Raw genomic sequence first — 13,348 nt, 5'->3', positions numbered from 1 at the left:
AGGATAAAGCCATATCCCTGCGGAAGTGCATGATGGGAAAGTGCTCACCCAACCATCCTGGGCCAAATGATAGCAAGTCCAAACTGTTCCGAAGCATTCAAGAGAATAAAGTGTGGTGTGTGAGGTAGGGGAAGGACTCCATAGAACTGGATCAAGTTGGTCTTACAGGACAAAAGTTGATTATCACAGGGAGAATTATTGGGTAGTTTTAAGAAGGGAGAAGCATGATCCTATTTAGGTGTTTTACAAACTATAGAACTACATATTGTAGCTTCAGACTCTAACTCTCCAAAGACCCTCTGTCTATCTTGAGAGAAAACAGCACCCCACCCCACCCCCCGGGACCAGGAAGCAATATCTTCACAAACTGAATAAGCAGAGGAGAGAAGGAAAGCCACAGAGCACACACCTGAGGGTCGGGTTGGTGACTGTGTCCCCCCCCCCCCCCGCCCCCGCGAGGGGGGGGACCTTTCTGAGGAGCTGAGAGCACACTGTGGTCATTAAGAATGTATGCAGCAATCTATGAAAGAGCTTCGGTGAGCGAGGAGCTGGAACTGACTGTGGGGGCTTCGATGATCTGTTGATGAAGTCTGGCAGTCTCAGTACGAACAGTGACATTCGATAACTTTGTGAGCTATAATATTGTGGTCATAAATTAGACCACACCAACCAAAGCCTAATCTCTTGAAGTCACGACACGTCTTTACCACCTGTTTACAACTAGTTAAATGGAACTTCAGCCTTGTTGACGCAGTGACTGCCCTTGCTAGGGGTATTAACAGCCTCCTCCTGGAAACGTCCCTTCAGCAGCTGTGGAACGGCACCCACTGGGCTTTCCTCTGGCCTCTGGGGTCCTCTACTGAGCTCCTCTTCAGCTGCCTCTTCCTTACATTTCATTTGTTGATGGTTTTGTCCCACGTCCATCTTCTTTGCTCAGCACCCATTCTGCTTCAGCTTCCGTTGTTACCAGTATGCCAGCAGTGGCCAGTCTTCTCCTGTCCAGTCAGCTCAGAGCCTTGCATCTCTACCTGCTGCCTTGACCTCTCCATTTGCAGTACTGTAGACACTTCAAACTTCACATCCTTTTCTCACAAAGCTGCCCTTCCTGTTTCCAGGCAGGCAGAGGGCTAGATGGGAGGTGTAACGGCTGGTTTTGTATGTCAACTTGACGCAAGCAGAGAGGAAAGCGCCTCAGTTGGGAAAATGCCTCCATGAGATCCAGCTGGAAGAGCCATTGAGTGTTAAGAGCTTTGTGGGATGTTCTGTGGGAGCTTGGAAGATAAGAATGTGGAGAGCAGTGCAGAGGATGGAGGCCTGGCCTGTGAAGTTTCAGAGGGAAGATAAAGACTCTGTGGGGACCATTTGTTACTAAGATTCTGTGGTTCTGGTTAGCTGGGACTGAAGAATCAGCTGTGATTAACAAGATACCAGAACTACCAAAGCGAAATTCTGCTTTACTGGGATACTTGATCCTGGTTGGCTAGAGCTAAGAAATCAGTGGTGATTAAGAAGAGACCAGCAGGCTGGTTATGGTGGCGCATGCCTTTAATCCTAGCACTTGGGTGGTAGTGGATTTCTGAGTTTGAAGCCAGCCTAAAACTGAGAGAGAGAGAGGGAGGGAGGGAGGGAGGGAGAGAGAGAGAGAGAGAGAGAGAGAGAGAGAGAGAGAGAGAGAGAGAGAGAGAAGGAGGGAGGGAGAGAGGAAGAGAGAGAGAGAGGGGGGAGGGAGGGAGAGAGAGAGGAGAGAGAGAGAGAGAGAGAGAGAGAGAGAGAGAGAGAGAGAGAGAGAGAGAGAGAGAGAGAGAGAGAGAGAGACTGGAAAATCTTCTGGGAAGTGTTTCCTGAGAACACAGAGAAGCTGTGTTCCAGAGCAGCCAAGGTTGTACCTTGTGCTGGCAGCCGGACTTGGTAATGTGTAAGAGTCACCCAGGTGGTACTGGTTTTGAAGGCATGAAGGGGTCATGGAGAGCGCCTGAGGCTTGACACTGAAGAGGCCAGGAGAGGCCATTGGTGAAGGTGCAGCCTCAGTTGAAGGCCCAGGACCGAAGGGGCCATGCAAAAAAGCTGAGGCTTGTCACCGTGAAGAGAGTCTATGAGAGGCTATTGGGGAAAGCGCAGCCCAGTTGCCGCAGAAGACCCCAGCATTTTGGAGATGCCAGTGCCGTGGGATGACCACCAGGAGCAGCAGCAGCAGTGGACTGGAGCCAGCTGGAGCCCAGAAGACAGCTAGCTGTGTGTGCTGCAGAGGGCGGAGCTGGAGAAGTGACCCAAGCCCAAGTCTAGATCATGAGTAGAACCCAGACATTGGGCGTTTGGGATTTTGGTTTGCTTTGAATTGTTTGTGACTGTGCCCTGATTTTTTTTCTCTCTGAAGTAAAAGATGTTTGCTTGTTTGTTTGTTTGTTTGTTTCAAGACAGGGTTTCTCTGTGTAGCTTTGGCACCTTTCCTGGAACTCACTGTAGCCCAGGCTGGCCTCGAACTGATAGAGATCCACCTGCCTCTGCCTCCCTAGAGCTGGGGTTAAAGGCGTGCGCACCACCGCCCGGCTGAAGTAAAAGTATTTTATTGGAGCCCACAATTGAGAGACTTTGAAATTTGAAAGATTTTGGATTCTAAAGAGATTGGCTATTTTAAAGGGACTGAAATTTAATGTATTTGAATCTGTAAAGACTGGGACTTTTAAAGTTATTTATGTTTTTAATGTAAGATCTTGGGGATGAATAAAAAAGGAAGGGCTGTAGCTTAATAGTGATGTTTTTGTGTGTCAAGTTGATAAGGGGTCAGTTATACTGACTGGCTTTGTGTGTCAACACAAGCAGAGATCCAGCTGTCAGGCATTTTCTCAATTAGTGATCAATGGGAGAGGGCCCAGACCATGGTGGGTGGGGCCATCCCTGGGCTGCTGGTCCTGGGTTCTATAAGAAAGCAGGCTGAGCAAGCCATGGGAAGCAAGTCAGTAAGCAGCTCCCCTCCTGCCTCCAGGATCCTGCCTTGCTTGCGTTCCTGTCCTGACTTCCTTTGGTGATGAACAGCAATGTGGAAGTGTGAACTGAACAAACCCTTTCCTCCCCAATTTGCTTTATGGCCACGGTGTCTTGTCAGACCAATAGAAACCCTAACTAAGAGAAGCAAAAACTGAGAACAGCCTCAGCCATATCTTAGCTATATGTCTCCTGATGGTCAGAATGATGCCTCTTTTTTCAGTAAACACTCTTGAGGCTGTAGTTAGGCTCTACATCAGAAACTATGGGGTCCACCTTGCAGCATTTTATTGTGAAGGTGAAATGAGTTAATATAGGCGGATGCTCAGAGTGGCACCTGGCACTCCACAGGTTGGTCCATGGGAGCTCTGGCCCTCCCCCATTCCCACTGTCCTCCTTTTCCTCCTCCTCTTCTTCCTCCTCACACATTTGCTACCTAAGCCTTGTGACTACCTCATCTCATATCCCAGCGGTGGTCACAACTCCGTGTTTTACCCCACCCTATCCTCCATACTACAACTTCAGGAGCCTTTTAAAAACACCAATGTACAGGGCTGGGAGACGGCCCAGTCAGTGAAACGTTGCTGGAGGAAGCACTAGGACTCGAATTCAGGACCAACCCTCCCCTCACCATCCCATCACCTGTTTAAAAACCTGGGCAAGCAGAGATGGGAGGATCCCTGAGAGTTTCTGGTTAGTTATTCTTGTAAAATCAGTGAGCTCTAAGCTCAGTAAGAGACCCTGTCTAGACAAAATAAAATAGTGATTGAGGCGAGATGACAGCTGATATCAGACTCTGGCTTGCACGCACACATGCACACACATGCACACATGCACACACGCATGCACATGTGCCATGCACCATTTATTCCCTGGGTTAGAACCTATCAGTAGTTCCATGTGACTTCTCATCATCACCTGCAGGGTCCCATATGAGCTGATCCCTGCCAGCCCCCCCCCCCATTCTGGTGCTGGTCCCCACCATCTGCCCCAGATGCCCTGCCCTGTCCTCACTCTCCTCCTCGCCCTGAGGCAGCTGCTGTCCTCTCCCAACCCTTGCCTGACTCGTGATTTATCAAACCCAGTGTTGTGGGCTGACCCCTTCCAGTCAGACTCCGCTCTTCTACAACACCATTCTTTCAAAGAGGCCACACCCGGCTCTGTACTGGCAGTTAGAGTCCAATTGTCTAGTGTTGGTTTTCCACCCTAGACTGTTGGTAACACAAAGGCGGGACCTTGTCTGCCTGACTGGCTGCTGGAGCCAGCAGCTGGCAGTGTCTGGGTCGGATTAGGGACAATGGTCACATAGGAGAATTTAAGCAACCCAGGACTTCTAAGTTTGGTCACTGAAGATCTGTCTGAGTGGTGGTTTTCATCTCTGCCATGTGGTAGAGCTGCTACCCAGTCAGGTGTCTGTCAAGCTAACTCCCTGCGAGTAACCAGGGATCACTGAAGTCCTCTGATGAATGTGAGCGTTATTTATGGCTGGAACAGAAAAGGCTATCAAGAGTTGGACACAAATACAAAAATGGAATGTCTGTACCTTCCAAACAGTGGGGGAATAGATTAATAAAAGAATACATGCACTCACACTCATAGAAATCCAAATATGGTGACTCACAAAAGCATTTGTCACGGTACGCTTATTTCTCTCTCTTCCGTAGATCGGAAACTAAGAACCATGTTGCATGAAGCAAGGGACAGGCAGAAGTTCGTCAGTGATGTTCAGTATCTGCGGGACATGCAGCATAAGGTGGACTCTGAATATCAGGTAATTGCGGCAAGCAAGCCTTGTCTTTGGGGGTAACAGAATTTGAAGGCAGCATCGGTGTAAGCCCACCCCCAACCTGCCACTCACTAGTGACTACAAAAGGCCACTCATCTTTCTAACCTGTGAAATGATTAGTACCAACTTCGTAATACTGTGAAATAAGCATTTATCCCAGTGGTGGTCCCAGTTTTCGTGTTTTGCCCCACACTGTCCTCCATGCTACAATGTTAGGGGCCTTTTAAAAACCCAAATGTAGGGGCTGGGAGATGGCTCAGGCCGTGAAATGTTGCTGGATAAACATGAGGACTTGAGAACATATTTAGTGCAGGAGCTGGGGCCGGGGCTCAGTGGACAAGAGCATTTGTGGCATTAACCTAAGGACCCGAGTTCCAAGCTCCTGCAACCACACTATAAGCTAAGCATGGCCATGTGCATCTATTACCCCAGTCTCTGCAGGGTAGAGAAGGGACCACTGGAGTCTGCTAGTCACCAGCCTAGCTCCAGATTGAGAGACCCTATCTCAAAGGAGCAGGGTAAAGCGTGGTACAGCAGGACCCCCAACATCTTCCACTGGCCTCCACACATGTGCCTGTGCATACATACACCACACACACACATCCGTGCATCCAACAAATATTTAATACAGTGTTTGGCCCACAACCCTTGACAATAAGTGATACTAGAGTTCATATTTTGCTAACTGAGAAGCAAAAAGGCCTCAAGGGGTTAACTGAGTTGCCCTACCATTTACAAAACAGCATGCCCTTGTGTTGTCCCGGTGCGGAAGAAAGGTGGTTAGCACACTCTACAAGCAAACTTCTGGTCTCCGTGGCTACAGTGTTTGCATGCGAAAACAAAACTGATGGGAAGCCTGAAGGGTCATGATGCAATTACCTGGGGCTGGCAGGGGATGGACTTGCTGGACTTGGCTGTGGGATTCTTAGAGCATTTAGGAGATGTTGCTCAGCTCCCCGCTGTGAGAAGCAGCCCTTACCAGTCAAAGAGACGCATTCTCAGCCTCCATGGAGCTTGGAAAGCAGTCCCTCCCTAAGGAAAACACAGCTCAGCTATCAGGTTTTTCTGCTCCTTAGCAATTTCAGATAGAACTGAGCCTTCTGGGTCACCAAGGAAACCAGACCCAGCTCAGTAGCCTGACTTCACCTGGACAGTGCCCCTCTGCTCTGGGGCTGGAAAGGATCAGCAGTTTCCACACCCAAGAGGACTACAAAAGGGGAGATTTCCAGAAATTGAGTTAAGAATGTCAACACACGGATGGGTTACTCAGGGAACCCTCCGTTTGTCACAAAGATGCCTCCACCACCTGGCTGGCATGCGGAAATACTTGTTTAATACTGTGTCTACAATGGATGTATAAGGCAACTGACTGTTGTCACTGGTCCCAGGTGAAGAAAATCACACAACCATGTGTTCTGGATCCGCTGCAGCTTTATTTTCTAAGATCACTTAGGCTTTCAGCATTGCCAGTTGTGTTGGATTTGGTTTGGTCATTCAACCAATATTTAATCCATGACGTGCCCACTTTGAACAAGGGTTTTTTTTTTTTTTTTTTTTGGTTTTTCAAGACAGGGTTTCTCTATGTAGCTTTGCACCTTTCCTGGACCTCACTCTGTAGCCCAGGCTGGCCTCGAACTCACAGAGATCTGCCTAGCTCTGCCTCCTTAGTGCTGGGATTAAAGGTGTGTGTCACCACTGCCCGGCCTCTTCCAGCATTCTTATTCTAGGTTTAGGAAATCGAAAATGTGCACACAGTGTAAGTTTTTTTTAGTTACTTCTGCAGTGTGCTCTAGAATGTCCCCTCATAAACCCCTGTGTTAGAGGCTTGGCTCCCCACTTGGCACTATGTGAAGAGGGGAACCTTTAAGGGGCAGGACCTAAGGAAAGATCTTAGAGTTTTGGAGGTGTGCTGCAGAAAGGAACCATGGGAATCCAGCCCCTTCCCCCCTTTCACTTCTTGGCCTCTATGAGGTGAGTGGATGCTGTGGCCATGATGTCCTATAGCCCAAAGCAACAGGCCCATTTCATCATAGCATCTGTCATGATCAAACTTGCAAGGCTGGTAGCCAAAACAGACTTTGCCTGTCCTTAAGCTGACTTACCTCAGATATTCATTAGAGTCGTGGAAAACTAAGACAGCTTCTGATAACTATATGAAAAGACAAAAAACAAACAAACAAGCAAAAACAGCATCATACAGGGAGGGGGGCTACGACCCTTGAGAGCCAAAGGAAAGTGTCTAACACGAGGACATAGAAGAGCTCTGCAGAACCAGATCAGGCTGGCTCTTACAAGGAAAAGCCGGACACGTCATGCATGTGAATCTCCCTACAGTGAGAAGTATTGGATGGTTTTGGAGGGAAGATACATGATCTGGTTTAGCTTTTTTCCCCTTCTTTTTAAAATCACTCTGGCTTCTGTGAGGGGAAAGGGCTGGAAGGGGCAAGAGAAAAAGCAAAAGATTTTGAAAGTATGGTTGACAATTTACAAAAGACGATGTGGTGAAATGGACCAAGTTCATAGGCATGGAGATTGTTGTCCAGAAAGTGGTCCAGCCTGGGAGCTAGAAGCAGAGCAGGTGATGGATGGAGATGAGCATCGGCGGACGGACAAGAATGACTCCCCTCAGCGCATTGACTGTCCACCAGCCCTTCTGGTTATACTCTTGATTTAAAGCTTTCCACTCTTCACATCTGATGCCACACTTCCAATTTCTTTTCAAACAAAAATTCAAGCCAGCATCAGGGGAGCCCTCTCAACCTCCTCCCTGTCATCCTAGGCTTCACAACCTTCCAGACCTCCAATCTCAGAGGGCAAAGTGACCACTGTCCTGCTAGGGACCCACTGAGACCTTGGCCCAGGCCAGCCTCTGCCATCCATGGTCCTCTGCTGTCTATTTCTCTCTGTCTCTCTGTCTCTGTCTCTTTCTCTCTCATCTTATTTACTTGTGTATATATTTATATTTTATATATTGGCTTATCTATTTATTGTTGTGCTGGAGAGAGCATCCACGGCCTCCTGCACGAAAAGCAAGCCCTCTACCAACTGAGCTGTACCCGCAGCCCAACCTTCTGCCCTTACTGGCTTAGGCTACAAGTACACTGACGTTCCCATCCTAAGAACCAAGGCATGAAGCCTCCCCCTCCAGCAGCAGCCCTGGCTTCCTCCTGTGTGTCTCAGCCATCTCCAGCCAGTCAGCTCATTTCTGTCTCCACTTCCTTCTCCGTGCATGTGTTTGTTTCTAAATCCACACTTCCTTCTCCTTAACCACTGCTGAGGTCAGCAGCCCAAAGCGGTGAGTGACACCTCCCAGTCTTTGTTTCCTGGAGACTTCTCCGGCCCTCCTCTCTCTCCTGTCATGGTCTTCTGACATACTGCCTCCCCCACGTTAATCTCCATTTTTCTTTCCTACTTCCTCCTCTTCTCTCTGCCCTTCATTGCTGATGCCCCAGGGTCCCATCCTCAGCCTCCACCACACACACACACACACACACACACACACACACACACACACACACGCTTCTGATACACAAGGCCCTCATCACTTGTTGGCTCTTCCAGAATCATGGGTGCACCTGCGGATTGGTTATGTGCACCTGTATGGCACTCGGGTATCACTAATCCAGCATGTCCACAGACAGGCATCACATGTCGGCCCCTCTCCCACCACGCCTCCTCCGATGGAACCCTTCCCTGACTCCTCATCTCTCACCCACAAAACTTTGGCTGCCAAACTCTGCCAAGCTCACCTAAGGGCACATGAACCTGTGCCGCCCTTTATCCCGTGGCCACCACCGTGGTTCTGAACGCCGTGATTTCTACCCGAGACTGCCACAGTCTCTTCAGTGTTTAGCCTGTCTCCTGTCGCTTTGCCATCTTTCCGACTTGTGTCTTGTTCTAAACTTGACATCGGCCTGTGCCGCTGGACCACTTGAAGACCTTCGGTAGCTTCCCAGCAAAGTCAGGCTCCAGACCCCGGGACCTAAGCAAGACTCACCTTAGCAGGAACTACTACTTAACCCCCGCCCCCACCCCTCTCCCCACCCCACCCCCGCCCCTGCTTTGCTTTTACTCTATTCTCTCTACAAAGATAGTAAAGATCACAGTTTTAATTTAGAACTAAAAATCTCTGGACTCACATAGTATCCGGGTTTAGTTTTTGTTTGTTTTTAAGAAATTACTGAGTGGCAATTTATATGGCATGAAATTCAACCTATTTTAAGTATACTGTCAGTGATTTGTGATAGATCTGCAGTCAGAACCAGCATCCAGCTTTTGGGCATTTCCCTCACCCCATCTCCTCAGCACCCTTTGAACACTGACAGTGGCCATCTTTTTTTTTTTTTTTTTTTTTTTTTTTTTTTTTTTTTTTTTTTTGGTTTTTTTCGAGACAGGGTTTCTCTGCGTAGCTTTGCGCCTTTCCTGGAGCTCACTTGGTAGTCCAGGCTGGCCTCGAACTCACAGAGATCCGCCTGGCTCTGCCTCCCAAGTGCTGGGACTAAAGGCGTGCGCCACCACGCCCGGCTCATGACAGTGGCCATCTTTATCGCTCCATAAGGCCGCGGAGTGAGCCTCGGAGTGAGCCGCCCTGGCTGTGCTGAGCCGCACGCTGTGGCTCCTGAAAGCCAGGGTTACCTATCTTGACCACCAACCTGCCAGACCTAGTCCAGCTAGCCTGTGACTATTCCTAGAACCAAATGCATCATTGCTGACCATTTTCAAAACCACTTCTCAATGGGGCTGCACGAAATAAAATATGGTTACCTTTGAGATAGAATGCTGTTGGTAGGTGAATGGAGACCCACAGTAACAACTTCCAAGGGAACAACGATGACTGTTTTAGTCAGGGTCTCACTCTGTAGCCATGGCTGGCCTGGAACTCACTATGTAGAGTAGGCTAGCCTCAAACTCACAGAGGTTCACCTGCCTCTGTTTACTGAGTGCTGGGCTAACGGTGTATGCCACCATGCCCAGTCCTGAAACTGTTTTTAAATGATGTTATTTAATCTGTTCTTTGCCTTATTCCAGAAAGACTTTAAAGTTGTGGCCTTAAAGTCACTTGCAGTTGTGCATGGAGGTATACCTCAATACCTTCAGCATTTGAGAAGCAGAGGAAGGAGGACTATGAGGTCAAGGCTTCCCTGGGCTGGGCAGAAGACCATCTTAGAAAAGAATCAACTTCAGCTGGGCAGTGGTGGTGCACGCCTTTAGTCCCAGCACTTGGGAGGCAGAGCCAGGCGGATCTCTGTGAGTTCGAGGCCAGCCTGGGCTACCAAGTGAGCTCCAGGAAAGGCGCAAAGCTACACAGAGAAACCCTGTCTCGAAAAACAAACAAAAAAAAAAAAGAAAAAAAGAAAGAAAGAAAGAAAAAAGAAAAGAAAAGAAAAGAAAATCAATTTTGTGGCTTGAGTAACTGTTCACTAAGTCTCATACAGCCAGAGTGTGTCTCGATCATTTACTGAGAGTAGTTGTGGTGGATATCCTAATGTGGTATGTCCAACCTGTCTCATGTGTCTGAGTATAGCTATGTATGCAGCCCAGCACAAGTCCATAATCCTATTTAAACATTATGAGATTATTTTAATGATTTTGTTTTGTGACTTGACCGAGTGGTTCTTGCGTGTGAACTTGGCAGTGACAGCCTGTGACACTGTCAGAAGGTTGGATGTGCCTGCTGCAGGTTTGACCCGTTACAGCCTGTGGGAATCCAAGCATTCTGTCTCAGGGCGGCCATCTGCTCAGGGCACCTGGGATTTCCCACCGCAGGATACAGGAACAGTGTAAGACCTAATCACGACATGCAACTCCCAAATCATATACGCTCACCACACATTCCTTCCCACGCTCGACTTGCCTTCAATGAACTGGCTCAAATTGAAGCCCTCAGGGACCTCCTCATTTTTTTTCTAGAGTTGGGTTATTCCTGCTCTGTCCTAAAATACACTAAAGGTTGGTATGCAGCAAATTAACAGTGCCTTCACAGGTCTGTGGGCTAGCTCTAAGAGAAGGTTAAACCCCCCCTTAGTTGTTTTCCATCTACTCTTTTCAGTGGCTGGGTGGGGCTCTTGTAAGAAAAAAGAGGAAATAAACATCTATTTGGCATATTACATGCTATTTCAGAATCTGGTAACTAGTATATAATTATATTCTATCTTAGAATTTGGCTCTGTTCCTTCCAGAGTGTTCATATATTTCTTCTCTCTCTCTCTCTCTCTCTCTCTCTCTCTCTCTCTCTCTCTCTCTCTCTCTCTCTCTCTCTCTCTCTCTCTCTTCCCCTCCCTCTCTCACCTCTTCCCCTCCCTCCCCAAATGTATTTATGTAACTGGAGGCAGAATTTAGCCTTAGCCATTAATGCCCACTGGAAAGCTAGAAAGGAAGATTACACTTGGCATTTCAGAACAATTTTCTACAATCTCTCAAATGTGTTCAAATTGGTTTCATTTCATGTCACTTACTCATCTCGATTCTTTCAAGTGCAGATCAAACACCCAAACATGGCGATATAAATGTGTTGAAGGACATGATGGTGGCTTTTATACCAGGTAGCCGTGGGTGGGAGGGGGATACAGGTTGAGCAGCCCTAATCCGAAATCCCAAATCTCAAGTACTCAAAAGACTGGGAAGGTTTCTCAGCACCAGAATACTGCCACACCAGGAAAATGTCTCACGCACAAAATTATTAAAACATTACATAAAATACCCTCAAAGTATGGGCTTACAGTACATAGATTTTGTGGTTAGACTTGGGATTCATCTACCAGACATCTCCTTGTGTGATATATGCAAATATCATAATATCTGAAAAAAAAAAAAAAAAAAAAACAACCCTCCAAATCCAAAACACATCTGGTCCCGAAGCATTTCAGATAAGGGATTCTCAACTGCCACTCAACACTCCTCTGCCTACAAGAGTCTGAGTCTTCTTTATTCATTTATTTTGCAGTGCCGGGGATTGAACCTGGGTCCTTGTCCAGGATGGGCATACACAGAGCTATATTCCCAGCCTCCTAATATATCTACCCTGTCTTACTAAGTTACCCAGGCTGTGCTTGAACTCACTCTGTGGCTCCAAAAGGCCTTGGGATTACCATCCTCCTGCCTCAGCCTCTCGGGTAGCTGAGATTACAGGCCAGTACCATGAGGCCCAGCTTTGAGGTACATGCTTCTCTAGTGTTCTCAACCAGAGGGAAATATCATGCCGAATTTTTTGAAGTGAACTTTAATAATGTCACCAATGATCATTAAAACCCCCAGCTCTAGGTTATGCACGTTGGACCAGGGTAAGAACAGCAGGCAGTGCCAGCTCCTTCCTCTCAGAGCTGACAGGGTTAGAGTAACCCTGACGAAACCGGACAGGTGCCGTTAGTAATCGAGATGTAAAGCTGGGGGTTGCGGATACTGCTGTTCAGTCTGTAGAATGATGGTCTAGTCTTCTAGCTTGCTTTCTACCACCTGATAAACACCATGGTCAGAAGCAACCAGGGAGGGACGGGTTTGTTTCAGTTTACATCTTATAGTCCATCATGGGGGAGCCAGGGCAGGAACGGAAGCAGAAGCCATAGGAGAACGCTGCTTCCTGGGTCATTTTCCATGGCTCACTCAGGCTACTTTTTTATACCATCCAGGACCACCTGCCCAGGGGTAGCACTATCGATGACAGGCAGAGCCCTCCCACAGCAACCATTAATCAAGAAAATACCCCACAGTCCCGCCAGAAGCCAGTCTGATGGAGGCAATGCCTTCCTTGAGGTTCCCTCTTGACAGATGACTCTAGCTTGTGTCAAGTTGAAAAAAAAAAAGAATTAACCAACACAGCTAAGAGGCATGGAGCCCCAACACTGCATCAAACCAGATGTGGTAGCAGCACCTGTAACGTCAGCACTAGAGCAATAGAGGCAGAAGTTGTCAAGATCGTTCTGGGTTACATAGCAAATTCAAAGCCAGCCTGGGCCACATGAGACCTTGTGTCAGAAACAAACAAACAAACAAACAAACAAGTAAATAAATTAGTAAGGACCACATGCATTGTTGTGCGATGTTTCTACACTGTGTGACAATATATTGCCGTGATTGTTGTAATAAAAAGCTGAATGGCCAATAGCTATGCAGGAGATACAGGGTAGAGAGAGAACTCTGGGAGGAATCTAGGTGTGCAGGAGATGCCAGGAGACAGAGAGACGAACCAGGAGGTACAAGATGGAAGAGAGGTAATGCCATGTGATAGAATATAGATTAATATAAATGGGTTAATTTAAGTTATAAGAGCTAATGGGACAAGTCTAAGCTAAGGCTTAGCTTTCATAATTGATAAGTCTCCGTATCATTATTTGGGAGCTGGTGGTACAAAGAAAGACTTGCTACATTCATTTTTTTTTTAACTTGGGTTATTTTTATGGTAGTTGTTTTTACAGCAGAGCTGGAAGCTGATCATATGACACATGGCTTCTTAGGTCATCAGGAGCCCAGACGATGACAGATAAGAAAGACTCTCTGAGCCTAACTATGGGCTTGGACAGCTGTAATGTTAAAGACAAAGTGGGGTACAGTGTGCCCCAGAATGCCATAGCACAGGAGGCCCTC

The 13,348-nt window shown here is 47.6% G+C and overlaps 1 protein-coding gene across 14 annotated transcripts in view; it reads left to right on the top strand.

The window, feature by feature from the left end:
• Positions 1-13,348, top strand: part of Marchf10 (membrane associated ring-CH-type finger 10) — a 101,741-nt gene that overhangs the window by 2,753 nt on the left and 85,640 nt on the right. For all 14 annotated transcript variants that reach the window (XM_076543540.1, XM_076543538.1, XM_076543539.1 and 11 more), the window contains exon 3: positions 4,647-4,753. In XM_076543540.1, coding sequence (XP_076399655.1) covers positions 4,664-4,753 — 90 coding nt within the window. In that variant the 5' untranslated portion in view covers positions 4,647-4,663. The remainder of the gene's footprint in view (positions 1-4,646; positions 4,754-13,348) is intronic.

Source organism: Peromyscus maniculatus, chromosome 8 (genome assembly GCF_049852395.1).
Source record: "Peromyscus maniculatus bairdii isolate BWxNUB_F1_BW_parent chromosome 8, HU_Pman_BW_mat_3.1, whole genome shotgun sequence".
Taxonomy (NCBI): Eukaryota; Metazoa; Chordata; class Mammalia; order Rodentia; family Cricetidae; genus Peromyscus; species Peromyscus maniculatus.
Note: the sequence above shows the minus strand (reverse complement) of the source record. Positions and strands in the feature narration are given on the sequence as shown.